Here is a 25,285-nt window from a genome sequence, read left to right on the forward strand (position 1 = left end):
CATCTTGAGAACGCAGAGCACTGCCTGGTACAGAGGGTTTAATTAGTTTGGCTAGGTCGGGAGATACTAATCAATTAATGATTTTACAAGTTAGTCAACAAAACTTTAAAAATCAGACCTTACAGAGACTCGTTGCCAGTGAAGAGAAGCCAAAATTGGTGTAATGGGATCAAACATTCTGCTTTGTTTACCGCTTTGTCTGTGTTATTTCTGTTGTGACTCCTTCCCTTCACTTCCCTCAGTACACGGACTCTCTGACCAGCCGACTAAAAACCTGGGCTCTAGCCTGAGTGACCAGCGTATCTTTTTAGCTTTCTGGGAAGTGAGGCCTATTGACTACTATTGCACAGCGCCTCCTGCTGCCGTCAGTGTTGCCAACTTGCTACTTTTCCTGGCGTCACTGGAGACTTTTCTGGTGTTTGGTGACTCAAAACACGTATTGATCTATTCTCTGTTGTCACAGAGCGGCAGCGGGTCTCGCTGTCCGCTCAGTCCGCTGCTACTGCTGCCTGCAAAACCACAGAGCCCAAAACACTGAGCGCGATGCCTCCGCGGCTGTTCACTCGGACTTGCTCAGCCTTTGCCTCGTTTGCTGCGCTGTGACTCATTAGTCTCCAGACTTTGAGGATCCCTGGCCTTGATAAGTAATGTTATTTTGAGAAGTGATAGCCAATTTTAATGGCAAAATAAACAATAAACCAACAACCAAGTTTATTTGTAGTTCTACTATGAAGGTGTTTTTTACTCGTTTTTTTTGTCTCTAACTTGTTATTTTTCAAAACCTTATTTCAACAAATAGATTACAGCAAACGAACAAAGGGCAAGGCCACAATAACATTCATACTATTATAATTATATATATATATATATATATATATATATATATATATATATATATATATATATATATATATATATATATATATATAATAAATTGCACAATAACAAAAGTAAAGGGATTCTTTAACATTAATTAGAAGACATTATAGAAGACGGCAGTTTTATGACATACTGCTTATATATTGTTAAAATTCAGTGAGAAGTCCATGTAAATTCCTTTTCAATACTCTGCATTCATGAATATGGAGTTTACCAAACAATATTAAAAGGCTGATAATGTATTCAATGATCTCTCCCACACATCGATTTCTATTCCCCACAATGTTTTTTCCTTACATCTGTTATGACATCATAATATGCAAATAATATGTAAAGTAGTCAATGACATCACTTAGCGACTTCTGGCGACTTTTTGGACAGCCAATAGCTACTTTTCTTACTGAGGAGTTAGCAACAATGGCTGCCATACGTCACATTAGCACAACATGCCAGCGGACACTGAACTAAAGCTCCTGTGAGAGTCGGAAGTGTTCGGCTCAGTAGCTGTCAGTCAAAGTGACCATTCCCCAGTTATACATAACTTTATGGCTTAAATCATCTTAACCTAAAAAGTTAGCAAAAAATTCACCCCCTGTACAGTTGTTATAGAGGGGGAAACTATCTATATAGAGCAAAACCTTTTTTTGTATCAGGCTGTAAACATGTTTGTTTCTGTTCTAAAGTTGGACATTTTAATAAGAATTTAAAAGAGCAACCTGATTGCTTTTGGAGCCACCCTCAAGTGGCCAGTCTCGGAACTGCAGCTTTTTCTTCTTCCGGTTGGAGCTTCATCTGAGCCCTTTGAAGTTTGGACTTCAACCCGTTTGTGCACTGTGCTCCTGAATCTATCAGGTTATGTCCACACATTGTTTCAAGATGAGATAGCAACATGCTTCTTGGTTAATTTCTGATTAACTCTAAATAATTAATTTACATCTGTTTAAAAAACCCAACAGTCATTTAAGTGCTTGGTTGCTTCAGGCTTACGGTTGTGACATTTCTTTTGGAAGTGACGCATTTGTTGTTGAATATTTATAACAGAAAATACAATTTGAGTGAGGGAAGAGTAAAATCCTTCAAAAAAGAAAACTCACCCTCTGTTGTCCTCAACTTGCACCCCAACAGATGTGAACTTAGAGGGATCATCTGGGTCATGAATCTCCTCTGGTCCATCCACCTGCAGGAGGCCCACAAAAACACCAACATAATTTAGAATCCATAAATTAGAAAACAGTTCAAAAGGATTAAATGTGCACGTGCCAAAAGACAAAGGCAAGTGAAAAATATCAGCTCTGGTGACTTCTGATCATTGAATATGAACTGATCCATTTCTGAAGTCCATCAACAGCAAATTGAACCAGAGAAGATTACGGACATCGACCAAAGTACGACCAAAAATGGAAAATTACAAAAAGCTGCATCACATTTATAAAGAGATGAATCCCCGTTGATAAAATACTTCAAGCCATTATTTGAGACTTTACACTATAAGAATGTCAGTTTGAGTGGGACTAAGCCCCCATTCATTGTCTGGCACACTGTGCATCCAACCCTTCACTTTCGGCACGCCACCAGGTGCTCATGAAGGGTCTTTTTTGAATCACCCTTTATGTGTCCCCTCACCTGGGACCAATTTGCCAAAGGAGGCCATACCAGGAGGGGAACAGCTCCCAGGATCACTGGAGCCCAAAACCCACCCACCACAAGGTGCCAAGTCAGGGAGGGTCGTTCTGTGGGAGACGTAGCGTATCCTGTGTGGAGTGACTGTTTGGATTATTTTAAACAACCTTTTCAGATACAAAGACAGCTTATTATTTCACCATCATTATGAGGAAGTGTAATCCAAAATGTATTTTTAATACTGTGGTGAAACGTATTTCAGGCCGTCTATTTTTCTCATTTTAGCGTCTGTGTCCTCTTTGGATGTCTGTCTCTGTGTCCTCTTTGGACTTCTGTGTCTGTGTCCTCGGGGGTAGCTGCATGTGTGTGCTACTCATTCCACTCACAATGTTGCTCTAAACAAATGATTTGATTGGTTAAGTAGCATCACCTGGGATGAGGTACAGTGCACATGATTGGCGTGGGCGTTTCCTGTGTGCGTACATTGACAACCGTAAAGACAAAGAGAAAACTGTGCAGTTAAAATGAGACGGCTGTAAATGCAGGGAAAGTTGCAAAGATTAAAGATTAAAGTAGAAATGATCCACCAAATCTGATGATTGGTCTGCGTCCATATTAGAACAGTACCTGGGTCCAAACCCAGGCTGCAGGCCTCCTATAGATGATGGCAGATGAGAAATTGTCTTGAGTGTTTTCTAAAACTCTGAAAGATTGTGAGATCCGCTTTCAGACCCCACTAAGCAAGATGCGAGTCTTTTATACATCAGGCAGTATCGTTTATAACGTCGCGACCCAGGCCGCTGAGGTTCTGCAAAAGCAGGGAAAAGCTGTGGAAAAAAACACCACTGGGACTCCAACCAACAACACAACGTAGGAGACACTGAAGCAGCTATTGCTGTGAGAGATGCAAATGACACATCTCAGTCAACAGCATGTCTGGGAGAAACAAAGAGTACCGGAGAGAGCAGGAAAACACGTCAGTCAGCGAGTGAGGAGATCATGGCTGAACCACAGTGAGAACGTTTCATGTTAACTTTCGTATCTGGTTTACCCATCTTTGTGAACAGGGACTTTCGTATCCTTTCGAATTCATATTGTATCACAGGCTGGTGCCTGTGGACATCAATCAATCAATCAATTTTATTTATATAGCGCCAAATCACAACAAACAGTTGCCCCAAGGCACTTTATATTGTAAGGCAAGGCCATACAATAATGACGTAAAAACCCCAATGGTCAAAACGACCCCCTGTGAGCAAGCACTTGGCGACAGTGGGAAGGAAAAACTCCCTTTTAACAGGAAGAAACCTCCAGCAGAACCAGGCTCAGGGAGGGGCAGTCTTCTGCTGGGACTGGTTGGGGCTGAGGGAGAGAACCAGGAAAAAGACATGCTGTGGAGGGGAGCAGAGATCAATCACTAATGATTAAATGCAGAGTGGTGCATACAGAGCAAAAAGAGAAAGAAACACTCAGTGCATCATGGGAACCCCCCAGCAGTCTAAGTCTATAGCAGCATAACTAAGGGATGGTTCAGGGTCACCTGATCCAGCCCTAACTATAAGCTTTAGCAAAAAGGAAAGTTTTAAGCCTAATCTTAAAAGTAGAGAGGGTGTCTGTCTCCCTGATCTGAATTGGGAGCTGGTTCCACAGGAGAGGAGCCTGAAAGCTGAAGGCTCTGCCTCCCATTCTACTCTTACAAACCCTAGGAACTACAAGTAAGCCTGCAGTCTGAGAGCGAAGCGCTCTATTGGGGTGATATGGTACTATGAGGTCCCTAAGATAAGATGGGACCTGATTATTCAAAACCTTATAAGTAAGAAGAAGAATTTTAAATTCTATTCTAGAATTAACAGGAAGCCAATGAAGAGAGGCCAATATGGGTGAGATATGCTCTCTCCTTCTAGTCCCCGTTAGTACTCTAGCTGCAGCATTTTGAATTAACTGAAGGCTTTTCAGGGAACTTTTAGGACAACCTGATAATAATGAATTACAATAGTCCAGCCTAGAGGAAATAATCAGGATGATCAGTTAGCTGTTTTACAACTACCCTTTCAAGAATTTTTGAGAGAAAAGGAAGGTTGGAGATTGGCCTATAATTAGCTAAGATAGCTGGGTCAAGTGATGGCTTTAATTACTGCCACCTTAAAAGCCTGTGGTACATAGCCAACTAATAAAGATAGATTGATCATATTTAAGATCGAAGCATTAAATAATGGTAGGGCTTCTAACCAAATACCGGCATCACTGAAAGCAGCCAAAGATAACGATACGTCTTTGGGATGGTTATGAGTAATTTTTTCTCTAATAGTTAAAATTTTATTAGCAAAGAAAGTCATGAAGTCATTACTAGTTAAAGTTAAAGGAATACTCGGCTCAATAGAGCTCTGACTCTTTGTCAGCCTGGCTACAGTGCTGAAAAGAAACCTGGGGTTGTTCTTATATTCTTCAATTAGTGATGAGTAGTAAGATGTCCTAGCTTTACGGAGGGCTTTTTTATAGAGCAACAGACTCTTTTTCCAGGCTAAGTGAAGATCTTCTAAATTAGTGAGACGCCATTTCCTCTCCAACTTACGGGTTATCTGCTTTAAGCTGCGAGTTTGTGAGTTATACCACAGAGTCAGGCACTTCTGATTTAAAGCTCTCTTTTTCAGAGGAGCTACAGCATCCAAAGTTGTCTTCAATGAGGATGTAAAACTATTGACGAGATACTCTATCTCACTTACAGAGTTTAGGTAGCTACTCTGCACTGTGTTGGTATATAGCATTAGAGAACATAAAGAAGGAATCATATCCTTAAACCTAGTTACAGCACTTTCTGAAAGACTTCTAGTGTAATGAAACTTATTTCCCACTGCTGGGTAGTCCATCAGAGTAAATGTAAATGTTATTAAGAAATGATCAGACAGAAGGGAGTTTTCAGGGAATACTGTTAAGTCTTCAGTTTCCATACCATAAGTCAGAACAAGATCTAAGATATGATTAAAGTGGTGGGTGGACTTATTTACATTTTGAGCAAAGCCAATTGAGTCTAATAATAGATTAAATGCAGTGTTGAGGCCGTCATTCTCAGCATCTGTGTGGATGTTAAAATCGCCCACTATAATTATCTTATCTGAGCTAAGCACTAAGTCAGACAAAAGTTCTGAAAATTCACAGAGAAACTCACAGTAACGACCAGGAGGACGATAGATAACAACAAATAAAACTGGTTTTTGGGACTTCCAATTTGGATGGACAAGACTAAGAGTCAAGCTTTCAAATGAATTAAAGCTCTGTCTGGGTTTTTGATTAATTAATAAGCTGGAATGGAAGATTGCTGCTAATCCTCCGCCTCGGCCCATGCTACATCGTTCTGGCAGTTAGTGTGACTCGGGGGTGTTGACTCATTTAAACTAACATATTCATCCTGCTGTAACCAGGTTTCTGTAAGGCAGAATAAATCAATATGTTGATCAATTATTATATCATTTACTAACAGGGACTTAGAAGAGAGAGACCTAATGTTTAATAGACCACATTTAACTGTTTTAGTCTGTGGTGCAGTTGAAGGTGCTATATTATTTTTTCTTTTTGAATTTTTATGCTTAAATAGATTTTTGCTGGTTATTGGTGGTCTGGGAGCAGGCACCGTCTCTACGGGGATGGGGTAATGAGGGGATGGCAGGGGGAGAGACGCTGCAGAGAGGTGTGTAAGACTATAACTCTGCTTCCTGGTCCCAACCCTGGATAGTCACAGTTTGGAGGATTTAAGAAAATTGGCCAGATTTCTAGAAATGAGAGCTGCTCCATCCAAAGTGGGATGGATGCTGTCTCTCCTAACAAGACCAGGTTTTCCCCAGAAGCTTTGCCAATTATCTATGAAGCCCACCTCATTTTTTGGACACCACTCAGACAGCCAGCAATTCAAGGAGAACATGCGGCTAAACATGTCACTCCCGGTCCGACTGGGGAGGGGCCCAGAGAAAACTACAGAGTCCGACATGACAAGAGGCCCACCAAGCTACTTTTACTAGTGACTAGAGATTTGTTTTCTTTTAATATTTCACTTGTCTTAATGAGGGTCCCCACCGTATGGCCAGTCCTCTTGATATCAAAGGACAATATTATATCCTTATCAGTGGAAGGCCATGTTAATGTTATGTGTGTTTATTGTTCAGTGAATTCAGGTGTTGATGTTGTTTTGAGGTCTGGGATGATTTGTATGTTTAATTTCACACATCAATCTGACGTTTCATAAATTATATAATATGCTGCCACTAACTTAATGGGCTGAATAATCTTATTAAAAGGATCAAGCTGATTGTTAAAACAAAAAAGGAAAATCAAATCAAATCAATTTTATTTATATAGCGCCAAATCACAACAAACAGTTGCCCCAAGGCGCTTTATATTGTAAGGCAAAAGCCATACAATAATTACAGAAAAACCCCAACGGTCAAAACGACCCCCTATGAGCAAGGTGACAGTGGGAAGGAAAAACTCCCTGTGGTGACAGTGGGAAGGAAAAACTCCCTTTTAACAGGAAGAAACCTCCAGCAGAACCAGGCTCAGTGAGGGGCAGTCTTCTGCTGGGACTGGTTGGGGCTGAGGGGAGAGAATCAGGAAAAAGACATGCTGTGGAAGAGAGCAGAGATCAATCACTAATGATTAAATGCAGAGTGGTGCATACAGAGCAAAAAGAGAAAGAAACACTCAGTGCATCATGGGAACCCCCCAGCAGTCTAAGTCTATAGCAGCATAACTAAGGGATGGTTCAGGGTCACCTGATCCAGCCCTAACTATAAGCTTTAGCAAAAAGGAAAGTTTAAGGCTAATCTTAAAAGTAGAGAGGGTGTCTGTCTCCCTGATCTGAAATGGGAGCTGGTTCCACAGGAGAGGAGCCTGAAAGCTGAAGGCTCTGCCTCCCATTCTACTCTTAAAAACCCTAGGAACTACAAGTAAGCCTGCAGTCTGAAGGCGAAGCGCTCTATTGGGGTGATATGGTACTAAGAGGTCCCTAAGATAAGATGGGACCTGATTATTCAAAACCTTATAATTAAGAAGAAGAATTTTAAATTCTATTCTAGAATTAACAGGAAGCCAATGAAGAGAGGCCAATATGGGTGAAATATGCTCTCTCCTTCTAGTCCCCATCAGTACTCTTGCTGCAGCATTTTGAATTAAATGAAGGCTTTTCAGAGAACTTTTAGGACAACCTCAATCAATCAATTTCAATCAATTTTATTTATATAGCACCAAATCACAACAAACAGTTGCCCCAAGGCGTTTTATATTGTAAGGCAAGGCCATACAATAATTACGTAAAAACCCCAACGGTCAAAACGACCCCCTGTGAGCAAGCACTTGGCGACAGTGGGAAGGAAATAATAACAACCTGATAATAATGAATTACAATAGTCCAGCCTACAGGAAATAAATGCATGAATTAGTTTTTCAGCATCACTCTGAGACAAGACCTTTCTAATTTTAGAGATATTGCACAAATGTAAAAAAGCAGTCCTACATATTTGCTTTATATGCGCACCGAAGGACATATCCTGATCAAAAATGACTCCAAGATTTCTCACAGTATTACTAGAGGTCAGGGTAATGCCATCCAGAGTAAGGATCTGGTTAGACACCATGTTTCTAAGATTTGTGAGGCCAAGTACAATAACTTCAGTTTTATCTGAATTTAAAAGCAGGAAATTAGAGGTCATCCATGTCTTTATGTCTGTAAGACATTCCTGAAGTTTAACTAATTGGTGCGTGTCCTCTGGCTTCATGGATAGATAAAGCTGGATATCATCTGCGTAACAATGAAAATTTAAGCAATGCTTTCTAATAATACTGCCTAAGGGAAGCATGTATAAAGTGAATAAAATTGGTCCGAGCACAGAACCTTGTGGAACTCCATAATTAACCTTAGTCTGTGAAGAAGACTCCCCATTTACATGAACAAATTGTAATCTATTAGATAAATATGATTCAAACCACCGCAGTGCCTTTAATACCTATGGCATGCTCTAATCTCTGTAACAAAATTTTATGGTCAACAGTATCAAAAGCAGCACTGAGGTCTAACAGGACAAGCACAGAGATAAGTCCACTGTCTGAGGCCATAAGAAGATCATTTGTAACCTTCACTAATGCTGTTTCTGTACTATGATGAATTCTGAAACCTGACTGAAACTCTTCAAATAGACCATTCCTCTGCAAATGATCAGTTAGCTGTTTTACAACTACCCTTTCAAGAATTTTTGAGAGAAAAGGAAGGTTGGAGATTGTCCTATAATTAGCTAAGATAGCTGGGTCAAGTGATGGCTTTTTAAGTAATGGTTTAATTACTGCCACCTTAAAAGCCTGTGGTACATAGCCAACTAATAAAGCTAGATTGATCATATTTAAGATCGAAGCATTAATTAATGGTAGGGCTTCCTTGAGCAGCCTGGTAGGAATGGGGTCTAATAGACATGTTGATGGTTTGGAGGAAGTGACTAATGAAAATAACTCAGACAGAACAATCGGAGAGAAAGAGTCTAACCAAATACCGGCATTACTGAAAGCAGCCAAAGATAATAGTGTGGCTCGGGGGTGTTGACTCATTTAAACTAACATATTCATCCTGCTGTAACCAGGTTTCTGTAAGGCAGAATAAATCAATATGTTGATCAATTATTATATCATTTACTAACAGGGACTTAGACGAGAGAGACCTAATGTTTAATAAACCACATTTAACTGTTTTAGTCTGTGGTGCAGTTGAAGGTGCTATATTATTTTTTCTTTTTGAATTTTTATGCTTAAATAGATTTTTACTGGTTGTTAGTGGTCTGGGAGCAGGCACCGTCTCTACGGGGATGGGGTATTGGGGGGATGGCAGGGGAGAGAAGCTGCAGAGAGGTGTGTAAGACTACAACTCTGCTTCCTGGTCCCAACCCTGGGTAGTCACGGTTTGGAGGGTTTAATAAAATTGGCCAGATTTCTAGAAATGAGAGCTGCTCCATACAAAGTGGGATGGATGCCGTCTCTCCTAACAAGACCAGGTTTTCCCCAGAAGCTTTGCCAATTATCTATGAAGCCCACCTCATTTTTTGGACACCACTCAGACAGCCAGCAATTCAAGGAGAACATGCGGCTAAACATGTCACTCCCGGTCCCATTGGGGAGGGGCCCAGAGAAAACTACAGAGTCCGACATTGTTTTTGCAAAGTTACACACCGATTCAATGTTCATTTTAGTGACCTCCGATTGGCGTAACCGGGAGTCATTACTGCCTACGTGAATTACAATCTTACAGAATTTACGCTTAGCCTTAGCCAGCAGTTTCAAATTTCCTTCAATGTCGCCTGCTCTGGCCCCTGGAAGACAATTGACTATGGTTGCTGGCAAAAAAAAAAAAAAAAAAATGAGGAGTGGCTATCCTAATCTCAAACAAAATAAAATTCAAATTTCTATCCAACACAAATGATAAGGAAGGCAGATTAACATTGGTACAACTGGCCAAAAAGATGTCACATTATTACATGTTTATGCCCCCTGGGAGTAATGTACATTTTTTCAAAAAGGTATTTAATTTGATTCCCACAGAAACTCAGGGATCTGTGCAGGAAATTTCAATCTGCTGTTAAACCCCCAGTTAGAATCAAATAATGCTGGCAGAAATGTGTTGTGACCTTGTGATCTGCTCAGTCCTTTTTGGTGAAGTCTGACTCTGTTTGGATTCCCTGGTACTGACCTCTGGTATGACACTGACCGCTGCACGCTGCCTGTCAAACTAAGTGGGTCACTCTAAATTATCTGTAAATCCAATTGCAGTAAAAAGGATTATTGTTGGTTGTGAAACTACTTCCCAGCCTGCACACGGGTGAAGAGGAGTAACTTTGCTGGGACTGCCACCCGGTTTACTGTGTGGGCCTGTGAATATCTAGTCTGTGGTAACCAATTCCTGTGCGCAGGTTTTCCATTCACCTGCTGTCCTCAATTCAGACCTCAGCTCTCACCTTTCCGCAACTACTGTAAAATCATTTCCAGTCATTCCAAATTTGTTAACCCTCTGGGGCCGACGCTGTCGTATATGATGGCTAAGACCAAGCTTTACTAAATTATAAATAACTTTTGAATGATATAAGATAGAAACTTACTTTTTTTTTTGCTGAAAAGTTAACTCCGCGGACCTTTGAGCCAGCCATCGGCCATCTTTGTACTCCTCATAGAAGCTGTGTGATGACGTGCGCAACGTGAGTGTCCAATCGGAATTGGTTCACCATCACATGGTTTTCCAAAATCCAATCGTAGGGCAGATTTACCTCATGTGAAAAGCCAAAGATCGTTTTCAGGAGTGATATGTTACTAGTTGGCCCTTTTGAATAGCCCCCTGGGTGCTCCAATGAGTACATACTATTAGTACATACTCAGTGCGCCCTGCACCATTACGCACAGTGATCAGTGAAAGCAGGAGCAGACGGAGAGCCTCTGATGACAATCTCACATGCTCAAACAAAGAGTGTGTAACTATCAGGATTGCTCCACGAGTTTGCATGTGAATGTTACTGGATAACTCTGTTGCTTTCTGTGCGTAAAGCACTGTTTACCATATCAAAATGCATAGACCATTTTGTATATATTGTTCAAAATGTGCATTTGTGTTTATTGTTTGAACCTTTTTGTTGTACAGCTTTTCACACAAGACGTCAAAACAGTTATTATAGTTTGCTGTGTGTTTCAAATAAATGTGTGTGGAACATTATTTTTCGCTTTATTTTTTCCTTGCCTATTTTTGATTGTTAACCTTTATTACACTTATAAAACACAACAAAAACATATATATTCTGAAAGGACAGGTTGTCCTGAAAAAAAAGAGACATAAAACTTGATTGTGGGATCCAGGGAGAGCTGTTAACAGCAATAATAAAACATTTATGCCAGGCGAGTGAACTATCCAAAAAATGCCCTCGGACCCCAGAGGGTTAATAAAGCTAATTTACCTCCATTGCCTGTGTTCTGTGTGCTCAATTGGAGTTCTCCTTTATGTTCTCATAACATCCACTACCTCTGGACAGACCTTTCCCCAGTTCTTCTACTTCCTATTTCAACAGTAAAATTTCCACTGGAAACCCTGCTAGTCAAGAGAATCAGCAGTACCAACTGTTATTCTTACTACATTGTTGAAATTTACACCAAACACCACATGACATTATCAATGATCACAAAAAAAGCTGGACTAAAAACTAGAACTTCAGGAGATCTAGAAGATGCACTTCTTCAGGAAGTCAAAAGTTACATGATAATCTAACAATCATTTTATTGCCAAACTCTTAAATTCTGATGATGCTTTTTTAAAAACTGAGCTCAGGTCTTAATCGTAGCAGTTCTGGTTGATGTTTCATATTAGACAGACAACTTATTGATTAGATACAGCAGCAACACTGGCGCTAGAACATGAGCGCGGACATTATGGCACTGACTGTAGCACCCATTCCAAATGTGACTCCCACTGGACGAGTGTGTTTAATTAAAGTTTTAAAAGACAATCAAGTTAAAAGCAGCAGAGGAATGCCTGAGACTCCTCTGTTACTCGTTGTTGGTGCATAAATACCTGAATGCCAATGGAGAGACACTTGCTTTTCCTGAGCGCTTCTTTCCTGTGGCTGTCTGGTACTGGACCCCGGCTGTGGACTGATGGGGTGATGGTGCTGTTACTGACATGCTGACTGGCTGGACCATGGACCTGCAGAACAGAATTAAAAACTCTAGAACATCATCTGCCAACCCTCAATTAAATACACAGAGACCTGAAATTAGAATCTCACTGACGTTCAGTGGTTCACAGTTTGCTAGTGGATAATCCACTCCCTTAGGCTGAGGCCATAATCCTACATAGGCCCTGAGACCTGGTGCTTATCTTCAGATTTCAGAATACAAGTTTAGAGATAGAGTTGTTATAGGAAACACACTGATAATAATTTGATAAATATAACATATCCATGAATGGACCTGACCAGCAATAGCAAAATAATTCTCCAGCCTATCCAGCAAGAAATGGTGATCAACTGTATGCAGCACTAAGATCAACCATCAGCAGCATCATGGGGGTGTCCAAATTAATCGCCAGCAAAAGATCATTCACCACCCTCTATAGAATGAAAAGCTATGAACTTGGACTGCAGTGGTTCCATAAGATCATTATCCACAAGGAAGCCCTCAAGTTGCTGTTCAAAAATTTTCAAGAATTTTTGAACAGAAAGGCAAATTTGATATTGGTCTATAACTGGCCAATACACCAGAATCCAAATGAAAATCATGAAAAGTACACACACAAAAAAAACCAAGTGGTTAAGTGCCCTTGATTCTAGTGCAGAAGGTTCCCGGCTCAAGACCACCCCTCTCCAACGAAAGTGAAGTTACATCAGGAACTTGTGCCAAATCAATGCACAGATCCACCTCGGATCTGCTGTGGTGACCCCAAGTGAAACAAGGGAGAAGCTGATGGGACTTACTTCTGGCTACATCTACAACCCCTGGCAAAAATTATGGAATCACCGGCCTCGGAGGATGTTCATTCAGTTGTTTAATTTTGTAGAAAAAAATCAGATCACAGACATGACACAAAACTAAAGTCATTTCAAATGGCAACTTTCTGGCTTTAAGAAACATTATAAGAAATCAGGAAAAAAAATTGTGGCAGTCAGTAACAGTTACTTTTTTAGACCAAGCAGAGGGAAAAAAATATGGAATCACTCAATTCTGAGGAAAAAATTATGGAATCATGAAAAACAAAAGAACGCTCCAACACATCACTAGTATTTTGTTGCACCACCTCTGGCTTTTATAACAGCTTGCAGTCTTTGAGGCATGGACTTAATGAGTGACAAACAGTACTCTTCATCAATCTGGCTCCAACTTTCTCTGATTGCTGTTGCCAGATCAGCTTTGCAGGTTGGAGCCTTGTCATGGACCATTTTCTTCAACTTCCACCAAAGATTTTCAATTGGATTAAGATCTGGACTATTTGCAGGCCATGACACTGACCCTATGTGTCTTTTTGCAAGGAATGTTTTCACAGTTTTTGCTCTATGGCAAGATGCATTATCATCTTGAAAAATGATTTCATCATCCCCAAACATCCTTTCAATTGATGGGATAAGAAAAGTGTCCAAAATATCAACGTAAACTTGTGCATTTATTGATGATGTAATGACAGCCATCTCCCCAGTGCCTTTACCTGACATGCAGCCCCATATCATCAATGACTGTGGAAATTTACATGTTCTCTTCAGGCAGTCATCTTTATAAATCTCTTTGGAACGGCACCAAACAAAAGTTCCAGGATCATCACCTTGCCCAATGCAGGTTCGAGATTCATCACTGAATATGACTTTCATCCAGTCATCCACAGTCCACGATTGCTTTTCCTTAGCCCATTGTAACCTTGTTTTTTTTTCTGTTTAGGTGTTAATGATGGCTTTCATTTAGCTTTTCTGTATGTAAATCCTATTTCCTTTAGGCGGTTTCTTACAGTTCGGTCACAGACGTTGACTCCAGTTTCCTCCCATTCGTTCCTCATTTGTTTTGTTGTGCATTTTCAATTTTTGAGACATATTGCTTTAAGTTTTCTGTCTTGACGCTTTGATGTCTTCCTTGGTCTACCAGTATGTTTGCCTTTAACAACCTTCCCATGTTGTTTGTATTTGGTCCAGAGTTTAGACACAGCTGACTATGAACAACCAACATCTTATGCATTATTGCGTGATGATTTACCCTCTTTTAAGAGTTTGATAATCTTCGCCTTTGTTTCAATTGACATCTCTCGTGTTGGAGCCATGATTCATGTCAGTCCACTTGGTGCAACAGCTCTCCAAGGTGTGATCACTCCTTTTTAGATGCAGACTAACGAGCAGATCTGATTTGATGCAGGTGTTAGTTTTGGGGATGAAAATTTACAGGGTGATTCAATAATTTATTCATCAGAATTGAGTGAGTCCATATTTTTTTTCCTCTGCTTGGTCTAAAAAAGTAACCGTTACTGACTGCCACAATTTTTTTTCTTGATTTCTTATAGTGTTTCTTAAAGCCAGAAAGTTGCCATTTGAAATGACTTTAGTTTTGTGTCATGTCTGTGATCTGCTTTTTTTCTACAAAATCCGAGGCCGGTGATTCCATAATTATTGCCAGGTGTTGTACATTCTCTGGTGAGAAGGTTACAAGAATAAATTTACTTCAAGCACAACGCTCAGTAAAGTGGGCTCACGGCTGCACAGGGGAAGAGAGGGTGGACATGTTCCCAACTACTTTAACATTAATAGAGATTTTTTTTTTCTGTGGTTGGACCTAGACGTACACTAAGCCTGTTGTCTGTAGTGCAGCACAGGGCTCTAACAGGATCTGTGAGCGCGCAGCTACAATGGGAGCTACAATCGCTCTTCAAGGTGGTATTTTTTTTTTTGTTTTAAACAGGTTATGTGAGATCGGTGTTGCATTTCTTTCACTCAGACTATTTTACCATAACTGCATCAAAGTTAAGACAGATGTCATTTTACAAACAAGTGATCATGACACAAAATCAGTTACGTAAAGTCTGCAATTAATCCGTGGTTCACATAAGTTCCGAACTGTGGGGGTGGTCCATACAGATCACAAATCAACTGTGATCTGTTACGCCACTAATCCAGACCATTATCAGCAACAAATACAACAGCCAGAGTCTGTCATATTGACACTTCTGTGATGGCAGCATTATTGTTGGGGATGGTGGTCGACTTCCACAGGAAACCTTCAAACACTCCACAGCTGAACATCCAGGGACTTGACATCGAGGACATACAAGTACCTGGGTGTTCACCTAAAGAACAAATTGGACTGGAAAGATAGCACTGACTCTCCCTACAAGAAGAGTTAGTGTCGTTTATACTTGCTGAGGAGGCTCACATCCTTTAGTGTGTGCAAGCCACTGCTGATGGCCTTCTACAACACTGTATTGGCATCTGTGGTCTTCTAAGCAGTGGTATTCTGGGGAGGAGGGTGCTTTGAGTGGGATAGGAACCGACTGAACAGGCTGATAAAAAGAGCCAGCCTGGTCAGAGGGTGTCCCTTGGAATCTATTGAGGTGGTGGGGGAGAGGAGGGCTGTGGCCAAACTGTCTGCCATCATGAATAACCCCCCCCCAGTGCATCAGATATGTATCAGATTGAGTGCCTGGGTCCCACCGAATAATGAAGGATGAAGAAGGAGCCACGCAGCATGTTTTCTTTGCTACCAGAGGGTTTCTTCAACTATCGTGGGAGTTTCATGGCTCTGAGTGGCTCTTAGAGGCATTATCTTCAGTTAACGAGGCTCCTCTCTGAGCGTGGTGCTAATTTCAAGAAGTTCAAAAATTAGCAACAACAGCGTGGCGCAGTTTGTGTTTGAGTTACTGTGACGGCTTAGAGGCATTTGCGTGGTGATTATGAGTCTGCTAAAAGTCCATTATCCGTGCGCCTGGCACCTTCGCAGGACCTGGGAGGCTATTTTTGGAGCGGCTCTCCTCTTGCTCACACAATTCCACTTTCTCTGTGCGCTGGACTCTATATACAATAATTATTTTGTAGCGGATTAATCATTTTCTGTCAAACCTTGGATGCTGAAAACACCTCTAATCACTTTTGGAATCACAGAGAACTGTTTCATTTGGACGCTTTTTTTCCCCTCTCTTTTCTGCTCCACGTGGAATGTATTTTGAACAGCCTAAGGTAACCATTTTTTATAGCTTGATAAAACAGTTCCTAGCTGTAAAGGTATGTCTGTATGTTGATGTCTGTTGTATGTAAAAGTATGTTGATTTAATATCTTGTTAATGGATCACATGACCTCCGCTGTGTGTGCACACTGAGGCAGGACCTGAGAGGCTATTTGGAGCGGCTCTCCTCTTGCGCACATAATTCCACCTGCTCTGTGCGCTGGACTCTATATAAAATAATTATTTTGTAGCAGATTAATCATTTTCTGTCAAACCTTGGATGCTGAAAACACCTCTAATCATTTCTGGAATTAATGGATCACATGAGCTCCACTGTGTGTGCGCACTGAAGCAGTGACTCATCATCACGCTTCAAACGAGCATTTAGGCAGAACGCCAGCTCACAAAAGAATGATTTTTCAGTCAATATTGGACGAACACAAAGTTAAAATTTGGGTGACTGTGTGAAAGTGGATGTGTGTTTAAAGCCGTGGAAGATAACTCCAGTGGAGCAGCTAAGAGCAGGAGCTGTGCGGCAACACAGGTAGAGAGCGCGCAAAAGACCGATTCTGAAGACATAACACAAAGTTAAAAGTTGTATCATGGTGACTTGTAAGCTGCGTAAGAAATATATATATATATATATATATATATATATATATATATATATATATATATATATATATATATACTAGGTCTGTCCATAAAGTATCGTACCTTTTTATTTTTTTTTAAACTATATGGATTTGATTCATATGTTTTCACGTCAGACAAGCTTGAACCCTTGTGCACATGCGTGAGTTTTTCCACGCCTGTCGGTGACGTCATTCGCCTGTGAGCACACCTTGTGGAAGGAGTGGGCCCGCCCCGTCATCAGATTTTCATTGTCTGGAAATGGCGGAATGATTTGGGGTTTTTTCCATCAGGATTTTTTCAGAAGCTGTTAGAGACTGGCACCTGGAAACTATTCGAAAAATATATCTGGGTTTCTGTGAAAATTTTACGGGCTTCACAGAGAATAAGGTCTGTTAGTACAGCTTTATGGACCCCTTTAAGGACGCTCAGCGCGCCGCGCTCAGCGCGCCGCGCTCAGCGCGCCGCGCTCAGCGCGCCGCGCTCAGCGCTGCGACAACACGGCACAAGCCACCGGACCATTTCTGAGCTGATGGCTCTGTGGATACGAGACCGTTGTGTGCTCTTTCTCTGGTTATCACAAGAGCTGGACATCAGCCATTTTGCGGCAGATTTCACTTTTAACAAGAGATTTTGTCATGGAAAGCTGCGCGGAGGCTTTGCGCGTCACGACCGATTCGCTTTGGAAGCGAGACAAAGGAACACCTCCATTTCGGCGTGTCAGAGGACAAGTTTGGACATGTCTATCTCGGCTTTCAATGCTTACCAGTCCAGTAAGTATCAGTGAAATTGTGGAGAGCCGGACATGTCCAAACTTGTCCTCTGACACGCCGAAACGGAGGTGTTCCTTTGTCTCACTTCCAAAGCGAATCGGTCGTGACGCGCGAAGGCTCCGCTCGGCTTTCCATGACAAAATCTCTTGTTGTCTCTTAAAGGGCTCCATAAAGCTATACTAACAGACCTTATTCTCTGTGAAGCCTGTAAAATTTTCACCAAAAGCCAGATAAATTTTTCGACAGCTTCTGAAAAAATTCTGATGGAAAAAAAACCCAAATCATTCCGCCATTTCCAGACAATGAAAATCCGACGACGGGGTGGGACCAATCCTTCCACAAGGCGTGCTCACAGGCGAATGACGTCACCGACAGGCGTGGAAAAACTCACGCATGCGCACAAGGGTTCAAGCTTGTCTGACGTGAAAACATATGAATCAAATCCATATAGTTTAAAAAAAATAAAAAGGTACGATACTTTATGGACAGACCTCGTACATATATATATACATATATATATATGTATATATATATATATATATATATATATATATATACATATATATATATAATTTTTTTTTTTTTTTTTTTTTTAAATGATCCACAGGTGTATATAATTAAAGCAGCCACCTCATTCTGTATGCAGAACGGCACCGCGTGAAAAAGAGCGCTTTTGCAGAAATAAACAGACAAACACAATGTTAAAAGTGGAATCACGTTGTAAAAACGACTGTGTTTAAAGCCAGGGAAAAAATAAAGGCAGCAAGCCACAGATGTAAAGGAAGCCAGCTAGGAAGAGCACAGAGAAGACTGTCCATGAAAGGACAACAGCAGTGCGCGCGCAAAAGAGCGATTTTGCAGAAATAAACAGACAAACATAAAATTTTGTGTGTTTAAAGCAGCAGAAGAAAAGCCAGCGAGCCGCGGAGCCAGCGAGGAGCACAGAGGCGGCTCTCCAGGAACCCGTGGTTCGGGTCTAGCTGGTCTGGTGCATTACAGGTGGACAGCAGCCTGGCGCACAGCGCACAACCGCGGAACTGTGCTGGAGTGTCTATTTTTGGACTGCGTTTAAAAAAAAAAGAAGGGACATCTTTAAATGCTGCTGTGAATCTGTGAATTGAAAACCCACACTTTAAAGGGACCAGGTGTGGGAGGGCTGGAGATTTGGACCAAACTCATGCCTAAACGTGTGCCAACATGGCGCTATCATGGCACTACGTGGCTTAGTGTGGCTGATGCGAGCCATTCAAGGCTGTAATGACAGGTCGGCCGTGGCTCATTAGAGGCTGCTACGTGGCACATGCGGGGTACAGAGAGGCACATAGAGGCACCCTCATAGTGGATACGTGATAGATGAAAACGTGGGTCATTTTTCGAATAATCGTGACACACCCATGCGTGGCTCCTTCTTCATCCTTCATTATTTGGTGGGACCCAGGCAGTGGCTTCAGCAACAGACTGCTACAGTCTAAGTGTAAGAAGGAGCGTTTCCACAGGTTCTTCATTCCATCATCAATCAGACTGTATAATGCTGCACTGTAACCACACATACCCACTGCACTGACACTGCTACTGGAACTTCTGCAATAATCTGTTACAATTTCATGTTGAAATGTCACCTTTTGTCTATATTTTATTTTTCGTCCGCAAGAACAAAATAAAATCATTGGTGTTTATTCATATGTCTGTCTGTTTGTTAGCAGGATTACGTCAAACTACTATACAGATTTTGAAGAATTTACATATTTAGCCATGGAAGACTCCATTAAATTTTTGAAGTGATCTGGATCCGGATTCTGGATCAAGTGTCCCTTTATATAGGCTTTGAAGGATTACTGTTAGCAGGATTATGACAAAACTACTGCACGGATTTTGACGAAATTACATATTAAGCCATGGAAGACTCCATTAAATTTTAGGGGTGATCCAGATCCAGATTCTGGATCAAGTTTAACTTTATATAGGGTGTGACCTACAAAAAACCAAAAACTACTTCACAGATTCTCACTACATTTGCACCATAGATAGATAATAGGCCATGGAAGACTCCACTGAATTTTGGAGGTGATATGGATCCGGATTCTGGATCAGGACTTCAATTTGTACACTTCACTTTGTCAGATTTTGAGGATTACATCAAAACTACTTAACAGAGTTTGACAAAAACATTGATGTTAGGAACTGGAAGACTCCGTTAAATTTTGGAGGTGATCTGGATCCAGATTCTGAATCAGGATTTCACTTTGTAGACTTTTATAGATTTTGTCAAAATTACTTCACGGATACAACATCACAATGTAAAACCAAGATCAATGAGACACGATTTTGTTTCAGCTTGTGAATTAAATATCATTGTGTTGTGGAATGCTGATCCAGGTAAAGTCTGGGTAACGATGTGAATCACATATCTTTTATTTTGAATCCTTGTCAGCCCTTGGTGGACATCAGCAATCTTGATTGCTCTTGTTTTCAATGGCCTTTTTACCTCTGTCTTGGGGAGCTGCAGTTACGGTGAATTTTCCCCACCATGGGATTAATAAAGTTTATCTAATCTAATGCAGAAAAGTACACTGAGATGTTAGATTTAATGCTGCTTTCAAGATGACATCTTTTCCAGGGATGTCCATTTATTTTTCAACAAGGCAATGCAAAACCACATTCTGCACACATTACAAAGGCATGACTGCAGAAGCAGAGAGTACGGATCCAGGACTGGGCTTCCTGCAGTCATTACCTGTCCTCAACACAGAATATGTGGAGAAGTTTGAAATGGATAATGCAACAATATGACCCTGCAGTGTTGCATGCTGTAAGACGTGTTGGCAGGAAGAATAGAAAGCAATAATATCCTCAATGCCAAATCAACTTTTAAGACCCCGACAGGGGTTGGCAATACGGCTTGAACCAGAGTCAATCAAGATTATTTTCTGGCTGGAGAGCATCCAGACCTCTTTTTCAAATCTGAGTCATCTGACACATCTGACACACACATCCAAACTCAATCCGGCTCAAACTGAGTTCATGTGCAGGTGTGTGTGTGTATCTGGATGGTTACAGTATGGGTGTGGTTCTGGATGTCAGAGTACACGTCAGATTTTCTTGGCAAGAAGATGTTGCAGAGAAGGAAGGCCATTTGCTGTTCTTTCCATTTGTGGCTGCACTGAGCATCGCCACAATAGAGAGAACACTTAAGGCGCACACACGTAGTGAGGAAGTTTGACATCATGATCCCTGAGCTAGCCAGATTATAGCCACATTTGTGTATAGACCTTGGTGGATCCCACTCAAATCTGACTCAACCCACCTTTCAAATAGAAAGCAATGAGCTTTAAATCTGATTTTCACCATTCATTCAGAAAAAAAAACTAGTTTGTCCAGTTCCATCCGGCAGGATTCATGCTGAATCCGGCTCAAGCTGGATAACTAACCCCAGAGTCTAAGTGTTGTGAGAAGGAATGGCAACAACATTACAATGTGGTAAATGCTTTAGTGTCAATGTTTTTTGGAATGTGTTGCAGGAATGGATATATATTAACAAATGGTGTCCAGAAAGAATAAAAAAACCCCAGAAATATCTTAGGTTCATGTTGTTAGCAATGAAACAGAAGTCAAAATGTAAGAATCAGTATGTTGGGGCTGCAGATTACCCACACTCATGTAACTGTGCTGCACCTGCGTGAACCAAAGCTACAAACACTAACCTGTGCATTAGCCGCTTCAATAGCAGCTGTCAAGGCCTTCATGCTGTCAATGCTTTCACTTGAGTTACTGAGACGTGATTGGAGGGTCATGTCACCGCGGGGTCCTTCCTCTTCCATGTATGCATCCTGGTTAATTTGACAAACCACAGATTGCTGTTAATATAATGTCCTCTCATGACATTCATAAATGACACATTGGACCCTGTTTTAATAAACACACGATCCAAAGTGCAAAGCAAAAGTTCATTTGATGTGTGTCCAGCACCACCTGGATAGTTACAGGGCACACAGTCTGAACACAAAGTAAGACGCATGCTGCAAAGGAGGTATATTTCATCATTTCATTAGTCATGGATGTGTTTTGTACATAATGTGAATTACAGCAGTCAGGGTGCACCAGCAACTGGAGCTGCTATTTAGACTGTCAGCTCAAGTGAGATGTTTTCTGGTGAGTTAACAGATCTACAGTCAATGTGCCAAAGTTCTCAAGCGGCAAGCGACCACCAAAGCTGCCTGAGGTGAAGCAGTGAAGCAGAAAGGTGACAGTTTGTATTTTTCCATGAGTGCTTTCTTTCATTTCATTTAATGCCTACTTTCAATTAACTTTTTATATGTGTCCAAGCACAAGATGTGCGTACCGTGAACTTACCCATGTAAGGCCTATCTGGATAATGTGCAACATAAACATAGTCAAACTATTTTACTTTGCTTACTATTTTAGGTAAAAAATATGAAGAAAGTTGAGCACATCCAACAAAATTTTATTTGTAATAATTTGACTACTCATATTCAGCATGCCTATCAATATGTTTTTTCTCTGTTGACAGCTCTTGTTCATGTGGTACATGAAATACAGATCTTGACTGTGTCAAAAGAACAGGGCCCATATTTTTGCATTTCACTGCGATGTTTCATTTGCTAGATCATAATTTAGAACATGATAAATGAAAATCTTACGGATTTCTTCAAAACTGCTGGATAAACTGTCACTGTAGAAACTGAATGAAGAAACTGTGACGAGATAAACGGAGACAGTAGAAACAGACTGGATGAACTATGAATAGAGGAACTGTGACTGGAGAAGCTCTGACTGAAGCAACTGTGACTGAAAAAGCTGTGATCGGAAAATCTGTGACTGGAGAAGCTGCGACAGGAGAAGCTGTGATTGCATAAACTGTGACTGGAAAATTTGTAACTGGAGAAAATGACTGGTTGAACTATGACTGGAGGAACTGACAGGATAAACTGTGACTATAAAAAGTGTGACTTTAGAAACTGACAATATAAACTGTGGCTGGAGAAACTGTGACTGTAGGATGTCATGTGGGTAGTTGTGTCATCTGGGGATTGATGTTTTTCATCATACACACTAACCACCTGAGTTAGTCTCCCATTTGTGTCCTGTCTTTTTGGGTACAGGTTCAGGAAATAGGAACTGTGAATGAAGAAACTGTGACTACAGCAACTGTGACTATAGAAACTGTGGCTGAAGAAACTGTGACTAAAGAAACTGTTACTGGAGAAACTGTGACTGAAGAACCTGTGATTGGAGAAACTGACTGGATGAACTGTGACTGGAGGAATGATGATTACAGAAACTGTGACTATATATAAAATGTGACTACAGCAACTGTGACTATAGAAACTGTAACTATGGAAACTGTGACTGGAGGGACTGTGACTGTTGTGTGGGCCGCTCGAAGAGGAGGTACTGCTGGCCCAACACCAGAGGGTGCCCTGCCTGAAGGTGGGCTTCAGGCACTAGAGGGCGCAGTCGCCGCAGAGGAGCTCCAGGAGCCCGGAGCTGACAGCTGTCACCACTCATCAATCATCATCACCATAAAAGCCTGGAGGAGACACCACATCTCTGCCGAGAAATCGTCTTACCAACTGGTAAAACTCTCAGCCGTTTTTGGTGCCAAACAATTGTTCTGAATATTTTGCAGGCGTACCTGTTGACTACTCCGCAGCTGGAAGCTGGGTTTGTGGAGGAGACAATGCTCTTCACTCCTCGGATAAGTAGTCACTCAAGTAGGCCCTGCACGTTTATTGTTCCTGTGCCGGAGGTGGAGATTCTCCCACAAAAGGAAATGAACTGAGTTGCTGATTGTTCTGCTGGGTGTGCACACACCCACTTGATCTGTTTTTGCTTTCGGCCAGCAGTACCAGGTCCGACAGCTGAAGGCGGTGGCCACCTGGAGACTCAGGACTGTGGTGGCTCTCGGGTCTCAGCTGGCAGGGGAAATCGTGTGGGTCCCGACTCTTCTCTGGACAGGCGTCTCCTATCCTCGAGCCTGCCCACACAACACCGACTGTGTAATTGACTGTTGTTTAAAACCGTATCTGTATACCTTTGTGCACTTTTCACAACATTAAATTGTTACTTTTTGGCATTTCCATTGTCCGTTCATTTACGCCCCCTGTTGTGGGTCCGTGTCATCACACTTTTCACAATAGGATTTCTCGGCCAATGTCATGGATCCCGAGGGGCGTCAACCATCGAGTGAACCTCCAATGGAAAGGCAGGGTGCACAGGGGCCAGCAGGAGGCGTATTAGGTGAGCTGCAGCAAATCTTAACCGCCTTCACTGCTCGGTTGGACTTGGTAACCGAGCAGAACATTATACTCAATCGGAGGATGGAGGCTCTCACAGCTCAGGTGGAAGCGCACGCGCAGGGCGCTGCTGCGGCACCTCCTCCTGCTGACCGAGTGCCACATACAGATATTCCAGTGGTCGTTCAACGAGCCCCCCCCCGAAGCATACATAAGCCCTCCGGAGCCGTACAGATGTTGTGTCGAGACATGCGCTGACTTCTTGATGCAGTGTTCGCTCGTCTTTGCACAGCGTCCTATCATGTACGCGTCTGACGCCAGCCGGGTGGCTTATGTAATAAATCTGCTTCGAGGAGAGACACGTGCCTGGGCTACGGCGCACTGGGAGCAGAATTCTCGGCTCCTAACGACATATACTGGGTTTGTGCGGGAGTTCAAACAAGTGTTTGATCACCACAACAGAGGCGAGACCGCTTCGACGGTGCTACTGTCGATGAGACAGGGGCATCGGAGTGCAGCCGAATATGCAGTCGACTTCCGCATCGTGGCAGCGAGGTCCGGCTGGAACAATGTTGCACTCGACACCGCCTTCGTAAACGGACTGTCTCCGGTCCTGAAGGACCATCTGCTGGCTAAGGACGAGCCGCGGGATTTTCAAATCAAATCAAATCAAATCAATTTTATTTATATAGCGCCAAATCACAACAAACAGTTGCCCCAAGGCGCTTTATATTGTAAGGCAAGGCCATACAATAATTACGGAAAAACCCCAACGGTCAAAACGACACCCTGTGAGCAAGCACTTGGCAACAGTGGGGAGGAAAAACTCCCTTTTAACAGGAAGAAACCTCCAGCAGAACCAGGCTCAGGGAGGGGCAGTCTTCTGCTGGGACTGGTTGGGGCTGAGGGAGAGAACCAGGAAAAAGACATGCTGTGGAGGGGAGCAGAGATCAATCACTAATGATTAAATGCAGAGTGGTGCATACAGAGCAAAAAGAGAAAGAAACACTCAGTGCATCATGGGAACCCCCCAACAGTCTAAGTCTATAGCAGCATAACTAAGGGATGGTTCAGGGTCACCTGATCCAGCCCTAACTATAAGCTTTAGCAAAAAGGAAAGTTTAAAGCCTAATCTTAAAAGTAGAGAGGGTGTCTGTCTCCCTGATCTGAATTGGGAGCTGGTTCCACAGGAGAGGAGCCTGAAAGCTGAAGGCTCTGCCTCCCATTCTACTCTTACAAACCCTAGGAACTACAAGTAAGCCTGTAGTCTGAGAGCGAAGCACTCTATTGGGGTGATATGGTACTATGAGGTCCCTAAGATAAGATGGGACCTGATTATTCAAAACCTTATAAGTAAGAAGAAGAATTTTAAATTCTATTCTAGAATTAACAGGAAGCCAATGAAGAGAGGCCAATATGGGTGAGATATGCTC

At 41.8% G+C, this 25,285-nt stretch overlaps 1 protein-coding gene across 1 annotated transcript in view; it reads right to left on the reverse strand.

Annotated features, from left to right (window-relative positions):
* The window catches only part of dlgap1a (discs, large (Drosophila) homolog-associated protein 1a), a 415,980-nt gene that overhangs the window by 98,081 nt on the left and 292,614 nt on the right, over positions 1-25,285 (reverse strand). The window contains exons 6-8 of the mRNA XM_034183790.1: positions 21,300-21,452; positions 12,077-12,208; positions 1,974-2,056 (exon numbers count right to left, since the gene is read on the reverse strand). Of these exons, the coding sequence (XP_034039681.1) occupies positions 1,974-2,056; positions 12,077-12,208; positions 21,300-21,452 (368 nt within the window). The remainder of the gene's footprint in view (positions 1-1,973; positions 2,057-12,076; positions 12,209-21,299; positions 21,453-25,285) is intronic.

Source organism: Thalassophryne amazonica, chromosome 12 (genome assembly GCF_902500255.1).
Source record: "Thalassophryne amazonica chromosome 12, fThaAma1.1, whole genome shotgun sequence".
Taxonomy (NCBI): domain Eukaryota; kingdom Metazoa; phylum Chordata; class Actinopteri; order Batrachoidiformes; family Batrachoididae; genus Thalassophryne; species Thalassophryne amazonica.